This window comes from Schistocerca cancellata, chromosome 4 (genome assembly GCF_023864275.1).
Source record: "Schistocerca cancellata isolate TAMUIC-IGC-003103 chromosome 4, iqSchCanc2.1, whole genome shotgun sequence".
Classification (NCBI taxonomy): domain Eukaryota; kingdom Metazoa; phylum Arthropoda; class Insecta; order Orthoptera; family Acrididae; genus Schistocerca; species Schistocerca cancellata.
The window spans coordinates 63,107,077-63,126,553 of record NC_064629.1 but is presented as its reverse complement, the minus strand read 5'-3'; the positions used below and the strand labels follow the sequence as shown (position 1 = coordinate 63,126,553).

The 19,477-nt window shown below is 40.1% G+C and overlaps 1 protein-coding gene across 1 annotated transcript in view; it reads left to right on the top strand.

Moving 5' to 3' along the window:
- LOC126183344 (2-hydroxyacyl-CoA lyase 2-like) overlaps nucleotides 1-19,146 on the top strand; it is a 91,129-nt gene extending 71,983 nt beyond the window's left edge. Inside the window, exons 10-11 of the mRNA XM_049925225.1 lie at nucleotides 8,494-8,767; nucleotides 17,546-19,146. Of these exons, the coding sequence (XP_049781182.1) occupies nucleotides 8,494-8,767; nucleotides 17,546-17,728 (457 nt within the window). The 3' untranslated portion in view covers nucleotides 17,729-19,146. The remainder of the gene's footprint in view (nucleotides 1-8,493; nucleotides 8,768-17,545) is intronic.
- Nucleotides 19,147-19,477: the final 331 nt, after the last annotated feature.

The window sequence follows — 19,477 nt, the reverse complement described above, 5'->3', positions numbered from 1 at the left end:
CGTCGTGAAGAAGTTTCGTGATCATACTATTGTAATAGGGGGAGACTTCAATCTACCAGGTATAGAATGGGATAGTCACACAATCAGAACTGGAGCCAGGGACAGAGACTCTTGTGACATTATCCTGACTGCCTTGTCCGAGAATTACTTCGAGCAGATAGTTAGAGAACCAACTCGTGAAGCTAACGTTTTAGACCTCATAGCAACAAATAGACCGGAACTTTTCGACTCCGTGAATGTAGAAGAGGGTATCAGTGATCATAAGTCAGTGGTTGCATCAATGACTACAAGTGTAATAAGAAATGCCAAGAAAGGAAGGAAAATATATTTGCTTAACAAGAGTGATAGGGCACAAATCGCAGAATATCTGAGTGACCACCATCAAACGTTCATTTCTGAGGAAGAGGATGTGGAACAAAAATGGAAAAAATTCAGAAACATCGTCCAGTACGCCTTAGATAAGTTCGTACCGACTAAGGTCCAAAGCGAGGGGAAAGATCCACCGTGGTATAACAATCATGTACGAAAGGTACTACGGAAACAAAGAAAGCTTCATCATAGGTTTAAGAGTAGTCGAATCATAGCTGATAAGGAAAAGCTGAACGAAGCGAAAAAGAGCGTAAAGAGAGCAATGAGAGAAGCATTCAACGAATTCGAACATAAAACATTGGCAAACAATCTAAACAAGAACCCTAAAAAGTTTTGGTCATATGTAAAATCGGTAAGCGGATCTAAATCCCCTATTCAGTCACTCGTTAACCACGATGGCACCGAAACAGAGGACGACCGAAGAAAGGCAGAAATACTGAATTCAGTGTTCCGAAACTGTTTCACTGCGGAAAATCGTAACACGGTCCCTGACTTCAGCCGTCGCACGGACACCAAAATGGAAAATATTGAAATAAACGATATCGGAATTGAAAAACAACTGCTATCACTTAGTAGCGGAAAAGCATCCGGACCAGACGAGATACCCTTAAGATTCTACAGTGATTATGCTAAAGAACTTGCCCCCTTTCTATCAGCAATTTATCGTAGATCGCTGGAAGAACGTAAAGTACCTAGCGACTGGAAGAAAGCGCAGGTCGTTCCCATTTTCAAGAAGGGTCATAAATCAGATGCGAATAATTATAGGCCTATTTCGCTTACGTCAATCTGTTGTAGAATAATGGAACATGTTTTGTGTTCTCGTATTATGACGTTCTTAGATAATACAAATCTCCTTCATCATAACCAACATGGATTCCGCAAACAGAGATCATGTGAAACTCAGCTCGCCCTATTTGCCCAAGAAATTCACAGTGCCGTAGACACTGGCGAGCAGATTGATGCTGTATTCCTGGACTTCAGGAAGGCATTTGATACAGTTCCGCACTTACGTTTAATGAAAAAAATACGAGCTTACGGAATATCGGACCAGGTTTGTGATTGGATTCAGGATTTCCTAGAAGAAAGAACACAACATGTCATTCTTAACGGTTCAAAATCTGCAGATGTAGAGGTAATTTCGGGAGTACCGCAAGGAAGCGTGATAGGACCTTTATTGTTTACAATATACATAAATGACTTAGTTGACAACATCGGTAGCTCTGTGAGGCTATTTGCAGATGACACGGTTGTCTACAAGAAAGTAGCAACATCAGAAGACTCGTACGTACTCCAGGAAGACCTGCAGAGGATTAATGCATGGTGCGACAGCTGGCAGCTTTCCCTAAACGTAGATAAATGTAATATAATGCGCATTCATAGGGGCAGAAATCCATTCCAGTACGATTATGCCATAGGTGGTAAATCATTGGAAGCGGTAACGACCGTAAAATACTTAGGAGTTACTATCCGGAGCGATCTGAAGTGGAATGATCACATAAAACAAATAGTGGGAAAAGCAGGCGCCAGGTTGAGATTCATAGGAAGAATTCTAAGAAAATGTGACTCATCGACGAAAGAAGTAGCTTACAAAACGCTTGTTCGTCCGATTCTTGAGTATTGCTCATCAGTATGGGACCCTTACCAGGTTGGATTAATAGAAGAGATAGACATGATCCAGCGAAAAGCAGCGCGATTCGTCATGGGGACATTTAGTCAGCGCGAGAGCGTTACGGAGATGCTGAACAAGCTCCAGTGGCGGACACTTCAAGAAAGGCGTTACGCAATACGGAGAGGTTTATTATCGAAATTACGAGAGAGCACATTCCGGGAAGAGATGGGCAACATATTACTACTGCCCACATATATCTCGCGTAATGATCACAATGAAAAGATCCGAGAAATTAGAGCAAATACGGAGACTTACAAGCAGTCGTTCTTCCCACGCACAATTCGTGAATGGAACAGGGAAGGGGGGATCAGATAGTGGTACAATAAGTACCCTCCGCCACACACCGTAAGGTGGCTCGCGGAGTATAGATGTAGATGTAGATGTAGAATAGCATTCTGGACAATTTGAGCAAATGATTGGCCACCCAGGTCGCCCAGCATGAATCCCGTTAAATGTTTATGGGACATAATTGAGAGATCAGTTTGTGCACAAATCCTGCGCCTGTGTCACTTCCACAACTGTTAAGCCATATGGCTCAATACTTCTCCAGGAGACTTCCAATGACTTGTTGAGACCATGCCATGTTGAGTTGCTGCAGTGCATCAGACAAAAGGAGGTCCACATGATATTAGGAGGTAACCATCAGTATTAGAAGGTACCCCATCTGTTTTTGTCACCTCAGAGTATATTCTCTGTTTCATAGATCTTTTCCATAGGTGATTGTAGCTTGTATTGTGGCCCTTCTCAATAACTTCCCTTCTGCCCCACTTCAACCACTGTTTCTCTTTTCACGTGCCTTCTTTTTGTACACACACACACACACACACACACACACAACATGGTAGGTGTGACTTACCCTGCTTTCAGCTGTGCCTGTTTCAAGGTTCTCTAAGTTTCCTTTCCCACTTTTTTTTTTGCAGTTGAAGGAGTGTTCGTGCCAACTGTACCAGGTGATTAGGTCCCACATGGGCTGTAATTATTGTATAACAGCAAAACTTGGTAGATATGCTAATACTTTAATGTGGAACTGACTTACACTGGAAAAAAGTAGTTCCAAATTTGGCTGCCAGGTGCAAATCTTCCACTGTACAGCATTTCATCAATGTCTCTGGTGCTCATATGAAACAAACTATGTAAGCAGTGATTAATAACATCAACATTATGTCTTTCTCACTTGTTTGATCTTTTCTGCCCACATTCCTTTCAAAATCCATTGCATATGGAAACATTTCTATAGATCCTTCTTGCATTCACAGTGCATTAGAATATCTACCAAGCTTTGCAGACGTAGGGTAACTACAGACCACACTAGAGCTCTGTGAGTAGCTGCACTTTAGTTAAAACCACCTGGTATAAGAGCCAGAATTAAGTTCTTTGTTGCATTTCAACCAATCACATTTAAAAAATTTTTAAATAGGACATCATCTGTCGTTATATCTGAGTTGGGGGTAGCAGGGAGAGTATGAGTATTTTCCATAACCACATACTTTCTGTTGGTACTGTAATTTAAACACGTCTTGCATAGGGTTTGGAATATAATTGATTTCAGAAAGTCTATGTTGCCTAAGGAAACACTAGTATACAAGTTAACTAAATCTGCATTTATAAGACTCCACAACAGGTCTAACCTAGGAGAGGTTCAAAAAATTTTATTTGCAGTAAATGACATTTCTTGCATATTTGTGAATAGAGGGTTAGCCAACAACAAGGTAAAGAAGTTTGTCAAACCTGACTACACCAGGGAATAAGATAAGAAACATTAAGTTCTGTGGGATGTGCTTAAAGTACTTCATAGGCAGAAACAGATTGTTTTAATTGAATTGGGACCGGAACAATTTGGTAAAACTCTGAAAACAATTAGACATTTACAAAACCAGATGCTCTCTGTCTGTTAGTTATGGCATATCACGCTAATAGTACCTCAAAACATAGGAAGACAGATAAATAACTTCTGAAACATAAAACACATTGTTGCACTCTTCAATAAAGATTGCTGACAATGCATTGATCTGACATGCAGTTATGTAAAGGGCATGTAGAAAAAGTGACAAGTGATTTCCCAGTTTTGCAAATCACTGTCTCTTGAAGTATTGTTTTTTGGTTAACATAAACTCACTGGACAAAATATTAGTTACTTATGTAAAAGAACACAGTGGTCTAATTTTTTGTGTGATAAAGTGTGAAATTGATTCATTCGACATCATACTGGGAAGTATAAATTATGATCCACAGAACATGCAAATGACTTAAGTCATGGTGGTGAAGTGGTGTGTAAGATTGAGTTGGTTGCAGTATGTAATCACCACAGTAAAACAGATCAATGTGGAGATGTGCCAGGATACTAGAAAGGGGTTATTATCTATGGACGTGCCTATGGCCACGTCATGAATGAAGTTGCTCAGTTTGGTGGTGTACGAGTGGGTACTGTCCATTGTGTGTACAGGATATGCAGTACCACTTACAACTATGTAACAAGGCATCAGAACAATGGCCGTAAAGAAATCCTTATTGACAGGTACAGGAGGCAGATACCACGTCTTCTCAGTGATAATCAGTTTGAAACCTGAAAGTGTGAGCATCCTATATCCTCTCATGTCAGAATATTTGCAATATTTTGTGATTTTTCCAAGTTCACTGCTTCGTGTTACTGCAGAGTATATGTTATTTTAATGCAGCCACCATTGCTTTTGCCATGTCCAGCATTTTACAATAATCTTTGCATGCTGACAATCATTCTGATATAGTTATTGTTGGTTTGTGTGCATACTTGGCATTGCATTGTGTAGGAGTGTGGCAGTGGCTGCTGTCAGTGTTGATCAGATGCAGTTGCTAATATATTTGGGCTAATTGTTCATGCTGTGTTCCGATCATCTTAAAATTTCAGTTTGAAGTGATTAATGTTGTACTGTGGCAAACAGGCTGTTGATAAAACTGGGTGTCGTAAAACAGGTTAGTGATCCAGTCAGACCTCTCATTGTATGCTTCCTAAAATTACCAGAATAACAGGAATGTTCGAAGTGAGTAGTTGCAGCCATGGGCAGGTGACAGCACTGCGGGTTCATGATAGTTAGTGAGCAAACAGTCCATCATTTTAGTAATCATGGATCATTGGAATGGACAACAGTGTGTGTTAGCCATAAAAATGTTTTACAAAAACAATGTTAGTTTGGTAGCAGCACAGAGGGAGTTTTGATGTTTTTATAATTTTGGATATCATGATGCCATTCCATCAAAACATGTGATAAAATCTTGGATTAATAACTTTGAAGAGACTGGATCTGCCCTCAAGAAGAAACCAACAGGACGACCAAGAAGTGTGTGTTCTCCAGCGAACATTGATGTTGTACGCGAGTCTGTCTAACGGAGCCCACGGTGTTCAATTTGTAAGCAAGCAGCAGTGGCTGGAATGTCCCAGGAGAGTGTTCACAGAATTCTCCATCGTGATTTAAAATTTCATCCATACAAACTACAGGTGGTGAACAATTGAAGGACAGCAATTACCAGTTATGATTAGGATTCTGTCAAGAGATGATAACAAAAATAAACAATGATGATGAATTTCTAAACAAGTTATGGATGTCAGATGAGGCACATTTTCATCTCACAATTTATGAGAATCAACATGACTACTGTTACTGAACAAACACAAATCCTAATGACCTTCATGAGCACCCTTTACATGTTAGTAAAGTGACAGTATGGTGTGGTGTTTCATCACATGGGATTATTGGACCGTATTTTTTGCAAATGAACAGGGAAACACAATAACTGTCTATGCCAATTGTTATGTGGAGATGTTACAAACTTTTGTTACACCTCATTGAACAACTATCTCAATTTTTCAAGAAAATTGTGTCAACAGGGTGGAGCGACATCACACACTGCACAGCAATCAATGGCATATGTGCAAGAATTGTTTGGGAACTGTGTGATCTCATGATTCGGTTACATTCCCTGGCCCCCTAGATCCCAGGTTTATCTGCTTGTGATTTTTTTCTTGTGGGGCTACTTCAAGAGCAAAGTCTACACAACTCGACCAAAAACCTTTGTATTCGTACAGGAGGACACCATCTAAAGTACGTAATTTTAAAAAAATGATAAGTGCCATCAGTGTTTCGTAAATGGAAAAGTTGTAAGGTTTCAATTACTATGAATGCAATGTCTTTTCTTCATCACTTCTAGTTTTACTGGGTTATGGAAATGTTCCTGTTTTTCTGTTCACCCTGTATATCACTGAATCATTGAATATAAGAGAGAGAGAGTGCAGTATCGTTTCATATAAGCACCATCGACTCATTGCCTTATGTATGGAGACAGGTAATAATGATGTCGCATCATGCAACAATCTTCAGACATCATGCAATCACCAACAGCAATGTATGATGTGTGAATTTGACATTTTCAGTGGTGCTTTGATTTTTCAACAAACGTTGGACAAGAGAAAAGATAAATTGTGTATGCTGTATGTGTATTTGAATAACACAGCTAACCAGAATGAGAAATATGCCATAATTAATGAGAAGTACAGTATTGATTGGGATAGTGTTGTTATGGATGTCATTAATGAATTGGGACTAATTAACAGAATTCAGATTGTAGAGGCAACTGAAAGTGTAAGTTCAAATTTGAATGTAGACATTGAATTGCAGAGGCAGGAGTAGACAATAGTTGTGTTGATAATGTAGGAAGGGAAGATTGGTCAATGCAATTAAAAAAAAACTGAGTGCATATTTGAAAGCAGATAGTCAAAAGTTAAATGTTGGTAACTAAAACTTGATAAAAAAAAAAAAAAAAAAAAAAAACTAGATAATGCTAAGCAAGATTTGAAGACAGGTTTGAACAAAATGTTGGATCCAAAAGTTATGGACATTCATAATGATGTGCAGGGTCTGTTCAGTAATTTTACAAAGGAATGTAGCAAATCACACAGCATGCAACTGTTTGAATCAGTGCACTGGGTTAGGAGGAGGGGGAGGTGGAGATTAATGTTTAACATCCTGTTGACAATGAGGTCATTAGAGGTGGAGTACAAGCTTGGATTAGGGAAGGATGGGAAAGGAAATTGGCCATACCCTTTCAAAGGAACCATCCTGGTATTTGCCTGAAGTGATTTAGGGAAATCATGGAAAACCTAAATCCGGATGGCTGGATGCAGGTTTAAACTGTTGTCCTCCCGAATGCGAGTCCAGTATGGTACCTTGCTCAGTGTGCGAGGTTAAGACACATTGTCAGAAGAACAAGCAGATGTAACTATGGTACAGGCCCAAGTAAACTTACCACATGAAATTGTGAAACAAGCCCCACTGCACAGTGTGGTAACAAATAACGGGAGAGTTCTGGTAAAGATTTGAGCAAACAGAATAAAAATTCTGTTATTTCTCCTGAGTGTGCAACAACAATTTTTAAATGTAGAATCAAAAGTACAGGAACTGGATAAAATTCTGTTGAGTCCACTAGTTGGTCAGTCTGAGCATCACAGAAGAACTCAGCGGATTTCTTACATCAATTAGAGAGGATGCATTAGGTTTGGTATTAAATTAACAAACCCATTTTGACATGTATCAACTTCACTTACTTTTTATGCAATGACCAGTACTATGAGCAGATAAATGGAGTTGGGATGGGATGCCCCTCGTCACCTATTATTGCAAATTTGTTTATGGAAGACATCGAGGAACATGCTTTGGAGTCAGTGGCTATGAAAACTATGTTTTTCAAATATATAGAAGATGCTTTTGTTGTTTGGCCTCTTGGCAGTGAGAATTTGAATGGCTTTTTAGAACACCTGAACTCAATCCCCCCAATATTCATTTCACGATGGGGCTGGCTACCTTCCCTCCATTGATGTGGTGGTCAGGAGGGAGATTGATGGTATGTTTAAAGATGCTATTTATAGGAAGCCAGTTATAGGAAAATAGTAAAATAAACTGAAATTGAAATGTGCTACTATAGGATATAATAAGTTATATGGACAGATAAGGTATGGAATGAAAAAGTGGATGAGTGAGAGGGCAAGAAAATAATTCAATGGAAATTCCTCATGTGAAGAATGGTTTGGTAAAATGCAAATGTACATGCTTGCAAGGAATCTGCATTGCTTCACAAAAAGAGTGATGGGATGGGAAATAATGTTCAACAAGGGACTCAAGGATGCATCATGCTAAGTACTGCTTAATGTCGAATTTCCTGGTCAGAAGGCTCTATATGAAAAGACACAAAAACCTTCAAGCATGTATGTGTTTTATACTCAACATAAATAAATAGTTACACCTGTTGATGCTCCCATCCTCGTTTATAACTGTTAATGGGACTTTGATTTTCACATGTTCACTAGTCTGCACATGTACAGTTGTAATTGTTGGTATAAACAGTAGTTGTTCTCATGAAAATGAAATCTTTCTGTTAAGTTTAATGTGACAAATTGTCCAAAATATCTTACAACGGCTCTTTTACAGACCTAGGGGACCACTGTGTTGGTTGGATCCTGGCGCATTTGGTACTTTGGGAGTTGGTGGAGGTTTTGCATTAGGTGCAAAGCTGGCAAAACCTGATGCACAAGTGTGGCTGATATATGGAGATGGTTCTTGTGGGTACAGCATTGCAGAGATAGATACAATGGTGCGTCATAAGCTTCCTGTGGTAGCTCTTGTGGGCAATGATGCTGGTTGGACACAGATTGCCAGAGAACAAGTGCCTCTCTTTGGCAGTAATGTTGCCTGTAAACTAGTGGTAAGTTTTTATCTGTGATCTGAGTGTGGGTTACTTTTTACAAAATGTAGTTTATGAAAATTATGATTTCATGAATGTGTGTACACACACACACACACACACACACACACACACACACACACACACACACACACACTCTCTGTATGTGTGTGTGTGAGATATATCCATCAATCATCTCACCCTCTTCACTCAGAATACCCTTTGTGTAAAATTAATGGAGCCAGTGATGTGTCGAATGGCAGAAAACTGTCTGATTAATAAGTGTTGTTTCAGTTTGAACAATGAGAATTACCACGAATGATAACTGTATGTTAAATTAATGATTTGTGTATGTGTGTAAGGGGATAATAATATTCAGATTCTGTGAATCGCTTTTCTCACATTGCATTATCCAGCACTATACTGTATGAATAACTGATGTAATGGTGCCTGGCTCCATTAGGTATCATACGCAACCAAGCTGCTCTGAATTTGAGCTCTCTTTCAATGAAGTTGTTGAGTCTGGAGTGGTACTCTTTCTTCATTGGACAGCTGAAGCCATATTTCAACTGGACTAAGTGTACCTATCTATTTCAAGAAATTAAAAAAAAAAAGTAACATAAATGTAGAGACAGCTACTTGGTTAACATTGTACAGACACAATATCAGACGTAACAACAACCAAGTTTTATTCAGCTTTCACATGAATAGAACCACAATAACTCTGAATGAAGTATAGAGCAGTACAAAGTCTCATAACTATAGAACACATTGATATACAGTCATGAAGGTGAGCATATGAAAAGCAAGTAAATATAAGTGAGGCCAAGGGCCTGGGGTGCCAGCCTTATATCAGACTGTTGTGCACGCAGCACAGTACGTCCTGCACCATCTGTCCAGGTTGTGAGGCAACCTCTTTAGACTGGCTGAGGAGGCACTCATATTGCATGCTGTTTGATTATGCACACTCTCACTATATATTTACAGCAGTACTGCTAGCTGCTCTTCCAATTTAAGTAACATGTTTCTCATTTCCCCCTTGGAGAAAAGTGTTCACTGTAGAGATGTTCATGCCTTCATCATTAGAGGTGATGCCTGCTGGAGCAGGTGTTGTGCTGTCACAGCAGAATATCATTTGAAATGGTGCAGGCATGGACAGGCGCAGTGCCCCTTCCCCTTTGAGAGGCCATAATGGCGCACTGGTGATGCTGGTGCTGTATCCATGGCCACATCCAGGCAGGCACTCTGTGATGGAAGCAATAGAGAAGATGGCAGCAGAAACAGGTGTTACAGAGACAGAGGCAGCCCAGCACTGACTACTCTGCCTGGTGGTGGCGGCACTAGAGGGCAAAGACGGGCCAGGGCCAGAGGAGGCATGGACTGTGGCCCATGCCGATGGGGCCGGTGAAGGCGGCCACAGGGTGGAGGGCTCTCTGGTGCACAGACTGAGCTGGGCATAGTGTCATGACTCAAAGGCATCAGAGGTGCGCATGACGCAGAACTGGTGGCATCAGCATCAGTGGACAGTCGCTGGTATTCACATAGGGCACCGGTCAAACCTGTGCACCCAGATGGCGCAGCCCAGATGGAATCACTGCGCAGCAGGCACCAGTGGGTGCCTGCACAGTGGCCAGAGCAGATGATGCAACATCTGCAGCTGGTGGCTACGAAGCAGCTCTGCTGGGCTATGGTCATCGACTGGAGTGAACCTATATCAACTTGAGGGGTTTCCTTGGTAGAAGGTTGAATGATATATTTTTTCTGGGTTTTGTACATACAGATCACCAGCTACTCCACCCCTCCATTTGACTGGGTGAAAGGGAGGGGCTGTAACATACTGAATGCCACTCTTTGTGCAGAAATCTTCAAAATCTTGAGACACAAACTGTGGGCCATTGTCTGTCACAAGCATATACCGAAATCCTGCTGAGGAAAAAAATCTTTGAGATGGCCAGGAGAGTAGTCACCATGGATGAGGATGGGCAATGAACCACTTAAGAAAATTTTGAGAAAACATCAACTACTACAAGCCAAAATGATCCCACAAAATCAGCATAAAAATGCTCCCACAAAATCAGCATAAAAATGCTCCCAGGGGCACTGAGTTGTGGGCCACAGGGAAACAGAGGCCCAGGTTGCCACTTGATGGGTGACATGCTGTTGGTAGGCTGTAGCAATGTGCACGATTTCATTGACAATACCCGGCCATAACATGTGGGAGTGGGCCAGCAATTTCATATGAGAAACAATCCTATGGTCTAGGTGGAGAAGGCGCATGGTGCCCTGTTGCAGTGCAGAAGGGATCACAACCATGAGTGCTGACACTTCAGTAGCCGACAGTAGTGCACCATCAGGAACGGAGAGGTGGTGGTGGAGAGCATAATAATTAGGTAAAGAATCTCACACCCAGCCTTGTGGTTCATCCAGGCAGCCATGGTGGACAAACTGAACAACTTTATGTAAGATAAAATCAGCCACAACAGCCACCAAAATGTGAGAACTGGTGACAGGAAAGTCATCGACGGTGTTTTGAGCTTCAATGTCTAAACTGAAACACAACAGTTCATCACGATCAATTGCTGGATTGGAGCCAATCGGCAATCGTGAAAGAGCACCCTCATTAGTGTGTTGTACTGTGGGCCAGAAATGAATCTCATAGTTATAACAGGACAAAAAAGTGCCCAGCATTGCAGGCAATGGTTCACTTCGACCAGTAAAGGTACCAAAGGATTGAAAAGAGAAGCCAGAAGTTTATGATCAGTAATCAAATAACACATTGAACCATATAGGAAAGTGTGAAATTTTTGGAGTGCATACACAATAGCAAAGGCGTCTTTTTCTATCTGTGAGTAGTGCTGTTGCACCTTATTCAGAGTCTTGAAAGCATGCACAATACGGGGTTTGAAACCGTCTTCATATTTGTGTGCAAGAACAGCCCTGAGGCTATTCTGGGAGGTGTATGTGGCCGAAGCAAGATGTTGGCCTGGTTCAAAGGTAGCCAAGCAGGGTGCTGAGCATGATTTTGACCTTAATAGGGTGAAAGCACGCACAAAGGTGGGTTACCAGTGAAAAAGTAACATCTTTATGTAAGAGAGCACAAAGTGGCTGGGCTAATGTGGCTCCAACAGAAAGAAATTTATGGTAGTATGCCATCTTTCTGAGAAAGGCCTGCAACTCTTTGATGCAGTAAAGCTGTAATGGCATCAATATGCTGAGGTAAAGGCTTGACCAGCATGCAAGACTTCAAAACTGAGATAGACATAGATGGCTGAAAAAAAAAGTGATTTGCCCAAGTTACATTTCAAACCAGCAGCCTGTAGCACTATAAACAAGACATAAATGTTCGCAAATGTTCATCTGTTGAGGAAGATGAGACCACAGTATCATACAGGTGGCTAAAGCACCCCGGCACAGAGGCTATGAGTTGCTCCAAAAATCACTGTAAAATGGTGGAGGTGCTAGTCGCATTGCGTGGCAGGTGCTGGTATTGATATAACCCAAAGGGGTTATTCGCTATGAGGACATGTTTAGAATCGTCATCCACAGGCAGTTGTAAGTCAGCTTTTGGAAGTCTGTTTTGGAAAAATGTTGGCCCCCAGCAGGCTGTGCGAAGAGTTCATGAGTATGGGGTAAGATACAGGTATCAATAGTAGACTGTGAATTTACAGATACTTTAAAATCACCACAGAGCCGAAGGTTGCCATTAAGATTTTTGACAGTTACCAATGGACTAGACCATTCACTAGAGGGAGACAAGCACGATAACATCGAAAGACATAGGTCAATCTAGTTACAATTTGACTTGCTCCCATAAAGCTCCTGGGACTGTGAGCCTTCTGTACCACATCCCAGAACTCCCAAGAACGAGGAGCAATATTCTGAGCAAAGCACGTCCAGTTGTTGCTATGGAACTTGATCCAATACCAGATACACTTCCTCAGAAATAGAGAACCCAAAAATTCTGACGACGTCCGATCCAAATAAGTTTTCCATGTTGATGCCATCCTCTACAAGAAAGGTCAAAGGCCATACAACTGCTTCGTGCACTGTGGAAGTAGAAGCCTGTTCCAATATGGGTATTTGTTGTTTGTTGTAACATGCCAACCGACGAGATACAGGGGACACTGCAATTGATCCAAGATTCGCTCTGGTTTGAGAATTTAACAAAGTCACTGCTGCTCCTGTGTCCACATGCATTTTTAACATCTTGTCCATCACACATACTTCAATGTAGAGTTTGTTTGGGGCTACCATCACGTAGGAAACACTGTTCACATCCATCTTCATGTTTGATGAAGGAAGTCGAGAGTTGCACACAGACACAATATGTCCTCCTCTTCTTCCTCTTCTTCCTCTCTCACTCTCTCTCTCTCTCTCTCTCTCTCTCTCTCTCTCTCTCTCTCTCTCTCTCTCTCTCTTTTTTTTTACAATGGTTGCACGTCGCCCAACGCTTTGAGCACATGGCCCTCTCATATTGAACAAAACAATAAGGGCGCGATGGAAGATGAATGTGCAACTGCTTTGGTGATGCTGACTGCTGCTACCTAGAATGGCACTGCCCAATGCATCCAGGAAGCTGTGGTTGCATGCCATGATGTAATCTCCATGTGAGCTAACAAACAGCAGCTGAGGAGGTGCCTACTTCACACCATACCTCTACCTGATTCTGCTGCCCTAGATACTTAAAAAGACTGAGCAATGTTCAGAACATCTGTGAGAGAGAGATTTTCACATCGTAAAGCACATGCATGAACTTCCCTATCAGCATATGAATCCCAGTGAGCCTCAGTAACAAACTGGTAAATATGGCTAAGCCAATGAAGTTCCACTGCCCAAGCTCTGTATGACTGTTGCAGCCAGTTTTGACAATGGTAGAACTCAGTACAAGCAGCTGTAACATGGGTATGTTTGCAATGATAATTAGAAAGCAGTGGACACATTTCATCAAAAGGGATGCTGGCAGGTTCCTGAAGAGGAGCTCCATGGCACAAAAGGTGGTAAATGTGAGGAGAAGAAATCCATGCCAAAAATAAAGGCTTATACAAATTGTAGTTAGCGACTCTAGAGGCTTGAAAATATCGCTGAAGTCATTTTTCACGTGCATCCCAAAACAGTGTGGGTTGCATTAGTGGTGGTGGCATCTGGGGCCAAATTGTTTAGTATCACAGAAAGAACCCACTGTTGGTTGGTGAGAGTTTTATATTGTTGAAGAACTTCTTCCACTGACTTGCTGGCTGTATATCGAACCAAAGAAAGTAAATACATGGAGTAGAATCCCATCCTCATTACCAAGTATGTTGTAACAGTGGACAGACACAATATGAGAAGTAACACCAACCAAATTTTGTTCTGCTTCCACGCCAAGAAATCCAGAATAACACTGAATAAAGTATAGAACAGTACAAAGTCTCATAACTATAAAACACATCGATATACAGTGTGATAGGTGAGCATACAGTAAGCAAATAAATATAAATGAGGCTGATGGCCCAGCATGCTGGGCTTATATTGGGATGTTGTGCACATGGCACAGCGCTTGCTGCACTGTGTGTCCAGGTTGTGAGGTGACCTGCCTAGGCTGGCTGAGTGGGTACGTCTATGACTTGCTGTTTTATGCGCACTCACACTATAAGTTTACAACACTACTGCTTGCTTATCTTGCCATTTACGTAACATGTTTCTCATTGAACATTTGGGCCAACATAGTTGGCTATTTTTTGTACTTTCAACATTGCAGCACAGTCAGCAATCATGATAATCTAATATATAAGAAACTATCAGCCTCGATTGCGGTAATGAAACCAGCCTTTACCTAGGTTTCAGCCCAAATAATTCAGCCTTCTTCAGGAGCTATATCTGAATCTATAATTTGTCTAAGAGGGCATGCTCTAGAAATAAAACTAAAACAGCCTGAATAGGCGTAATCACATTTTAAAAACACGGTACATAAGTACTAAGTTAATACCAAGATTTGACTTAAGCTGTGGCGTGCACACCTCGTCTCCATGGATGCCGTGCGGTGCACCTCGGGACCTCACCTGAAACTAAGTAGGACTAGATAATGCTCTGCAAATCAACGTGGCGGGGAACATTGCGCATGTCTAACTGAGACCATAACTGTTAAAGGAATATATTGGCCCTTTCACAATGAATGCTGCATAACGCATCCATTGTTATTAATGAAAGATGACATAGGACATAAAACAGCGAAACTGTAGTATGTAAGTGCCATTATGCAGTAATCTTGGTTAACCTGTGTACAGATGGTTGAGTTGTTGGTTTTATGAGTTGATGTAGATATACTTCTTATTGCTGACACACACTGAATGAAGACTATTATCAAGATTAATTTTTTATCTTATTACTAAAAATAACGCGTGAGTGAACGAACGACAACACTTCATTGCCATGTAATAGCAAATGACCAGCATAGGTCAAATTATGTTTTACATGTAAAAAATATGGTAATTGCATGAATGGACGTGCAATGCCGTTTCATCGCCCTTATACTCTGTCGGCCAACAGAGGTCAATTTCACTACACGCTACAAAAGAGAATTAACGCCTCTTATATTAAAGGCTATTATTAAATAGATATGATATGATAAAATGTGCTTGACCTGAAAAGACACATAGGAAAATTTTATGGACACTTGACATGGGAAAACGGCATGTTCTTCACAGGGAAGAATTAAAAAGAAATAAAAGGTAGCTACTAATATGCCCATGTGCATGCCATAAATGGACAAGGATGAAGTTGTCTCTGGATTGCAACTATAAATAAATGTAAAGGGAATTAAATCCCAAAAGGTCGAGACGGACCAGCTAAACTTCATCTTGTCACCTGAGGCTCCATTTCACTGCTCGTGGGCTAGTAACCACTTATATGAATATAACTATTGTTTATGGGATAGATGCGGGCATCTTAATTATTTAAAAACCATGTGTGCCACATTATGCAAGCACCGTATGTGGAAAGACCACCTGATGGGAATCATATACCAAAATGTCACGTGCTCAAATGCACGCATGCTAGCCACTACCTTACAGGATGTCTAAAATAAAGTACATCAAACACCGACCATCTGTGTCACACCACCACTGAAATACTGCTCAGCTCCTACCAATCAACCATTATCTGGTCATGATATTCTAAATAATGGCATAAAACATTCAAAAAAATTCTTGTTTTTTAACTGAAGTTGATCATTAAGGAGGTTATCCTCCTCAAATTGCAGATGTTTAAAAATCTCCATTTCTTCTAGGATGTCTAATCTAGTACCTTTAATCTCATGATGAAGTAGCTCCGTGCTGGTTAGGGGATTAGGCGCATGTGCATTTTGGATCAGGTGTTCGGCGAAGGAGGAACCTCGTGTGCCGTCACCACTTTTGGTTGGAATGTGCTCCTTATATCTAGTAGCAATGGCTCTGCCTGTTTGACCTATATAATAGTTTGGGCAATCCCTACAGGTGATTTTATAAACCCCCGAGCGAAATAGTTTGTCATATGATGATTGCAGTGTATGGACCGAAGTTTTTTCAGATTTTTATTGGTTGAAAATGCTACCTTAAACCCATATTTCTTAAGCATTTGGCCTAATCTGTAAGAACCCCTGCCTATGAAGTGAATAGATAAAATGGCAGCAGGTTCACTTTCTCCCCATGAAGGCCCAACGGTACCGACCAGCCACTGTGTCATCCTTAGCCCACAATTGTCACTGGATGTGGATATGCTCTCCCAGCCATATATCAGTTTACGAGACTGGAACCACTACTTCTCAATCAAGTAGCTTCACAGTTTGCCTCACAAGGGCTTGCCAACAGCACTCGGCAGACTGAATGTCACCCATCCAAGTGTTAGCCCAGTCTGACAGTGCTGAACTTCTGTGAAACTGAGAAGCTACATGAATAAATAAATAGTGACATTGACATCCAAACCACTGATGTGACATCAAATCAAAAAGCTTGCATCAGTATACTGGCCTCATGCCCAACACCCCCCTTTTTTTTACAATCGTATTGACCAATTGTAAAAAAAAAAAAGAAAAAAGAGAGAGAGAGAGAGAGAGAGTGAGTTTGCAATGACATTAGCAGTCTACCAGTGAGGCACGCTGCCCGCTGATAATGATTAACTTTTAACTTGTGTAGAAGGTATGTGAAATGCTGTTTCTTAAGGACTCAGTGAAAATTAATTTGTTTTCCTGCTACACTCTGTAAGGTTTTGCTGTAGCATGTGTGGTTTTTTCAAATACTGGTATGTAGTGTGCATGGCTGTGAAGTGGTCAAAACACTGGGCTTGTATGCCAGAGGAACTATGCTCCAGTCCCCATCAACAGATCCATGTGTAAGTTTTGTGTAGTTGCCATAAATTGATAAAGGCAAATGCCTGGACAGTTACTCAGAAATGTCATGGCTGGTTTTCTTCTCCTATCCAAGTTTGTGCTCTGTCCCTAATTTTTGTTTGAATATGTAATATTTTGTAACTCATTTGTAAAATAAATAATTTCTGTTATTTTTTGGAATATATTTGGGCTCTATTCATTTCAGACATTTAATTCATTATGTTGCATCTAATACAAAAAGTAATTTATGAAGACCTTTCAGTGCATAAATTTGTCTATGAAACTGAACAAAGTTCAGCTGAAATTTCATAACCTGATCATTTTGTCATTCATTAGTATTCGTTGCTTCTGTGATTGATGTTATTTATTTTACAGAAATATGTTTATTAAAAAGGTGTATTTCTGTCTTTGTTAAACAGTATGAAGACTGATATTTATCTATGTTCTTCTCCTAACAGCACACCAACTATGAACAAGTTGCAGAGGGTTATGGTGGGAAGGGAATTCTGATATCAAGCTCATCTGATGATTTAATTTCCTCTCTTAAAAAGGCAGTAGATCTGCACAGCAAGGACCACACAGTTTTGATAAATGTTCTAATTGGTAATACAAAGTTTAGAGAGGGAAGTATTTCAGTGTGATGATTTAGTGAGTAAATGCACTTTAAACTGCAGCCTTATTTCATGGACATTGTACAAGGAGAAATCATAAACATCACACAAAGGCCCTGATAATTAAGTAAAGGTAGCACTGAGAAATGTTCAAAAGGTGGTTTGGATATTAAGTTCTTCAGCTATCTCTGTTTAAAAATTGAGATAGTTTGTGTTAAATGGCATTTTATGGTGATACGGATTATTTTGGTAGCTTTAGTGAGTTAAAATGGTGAAATAGTGCTGTGACTGAAAATTGTATTACTTGATGTACTAGTTTATAATTTTTAATCAGTATTGAAGCTGGGACAGTTTTCACTGCAGCTATATTGCAAGTGTATTGTAATATTTTTTTCATACCTGTGGATGCTTGACTGAGTCTCCATTATTCCTCAAAAATGCATTCCCAGAAGAAAGGCAAGGTTATATTTTTGAGGTCGCCCCATGTGTTGCCCAAACCTTACAGTTAAAGCGTCTGACTTATAATTAATATGTGAAGAGCATCATGTCAGTCTTGCCATATAAAATAATAATATTTATTTATGATGTTTGTGTTCAGTATTGTGGAAATAGCAGTTCTGATCCTGATTTTGTCGCATCTGCACTATGTTATTTTGTTTGTTTCATATACAAGACGTGTTCTGATGTTATTGTAGTCACTTGACAAGGTCACAGTGGATTGTCAAAGGAAAATGAAAATAAGTAACTGGCAGGTGACAGATTTTTGATTTTTCAGATATGATTGGCACAGATTATTATATCTAAATTATTTAATTAACTAGTTGATCACTGGATATTATAAGGAGCATTGTTTGTAAATTTAGTAATGGGCTGGTCTACAAGGAAGCTATTTAATTTTTGTAAACTGGATCCTATGACTGCCACTGGCTGAGTGTTCATGCTAAAGTGAATTTAACTGTTTTGACATTTCTCATGGAAAATAATGTTATGCAGACCTTTAGGCAGATTCACAGGAAATTATGTAAGATCTCTAGAGGACAGAGAATATTAAAAAATTGCTCTCATTAAAAAAATTAGAATACTTCATAAGGCTTTTAATTGGTAAATCATGTGAGAGTAAGTAATTTACTCTGAGAGTAATACTTCATTTCTCTGTTCATATCAGCACATTAAGACACACTTGTTCAGCTCCTTGTTGTAGTGTAGCCTTAAGGTAGTTGTACATTAAAGGAAAGTTATTGTTTATCTGTTGTTTTGTTGGTATAATTGATGTGTGATTACTGAAAAACAGTATTTTGGCTATGAAATCCTGTGATATTAGCAAATATAACCACATGGACATCATATTGGTTTGCAGCTGGAGATATTGAAAAACACAGTGTATGATATGAAGCTTCAGAAGTCACTTTACAAATAAATTGTACCTACAGATGTGGAATGAAAATAAATTTATACCTGCTTCATAACTTTCTACCACATTCATTTCCTTCCTTTTGTCTTGCTGTTGGTCTTATTCATCACTTTTGTTTCTTGAAATGCTATTGTGTATTGTCTGGATTACATTACCCTGTGAGGGTATTGCAGCCAGTCTTCCTCCAAAGTTTAGATACCCAACAAAGTTGTCTTCCATGGGGGAGTTAAAATTGTCTAACCATTAAGACATTTTATCTAAAATCAAAGATGATGTGACTTACCAAACGAAAGCGCTGGCTCGTTGATAGACACTCAAACAAACACAAACATACACACAAAATTCTAGCTTTCGCAACCAACGGTTGC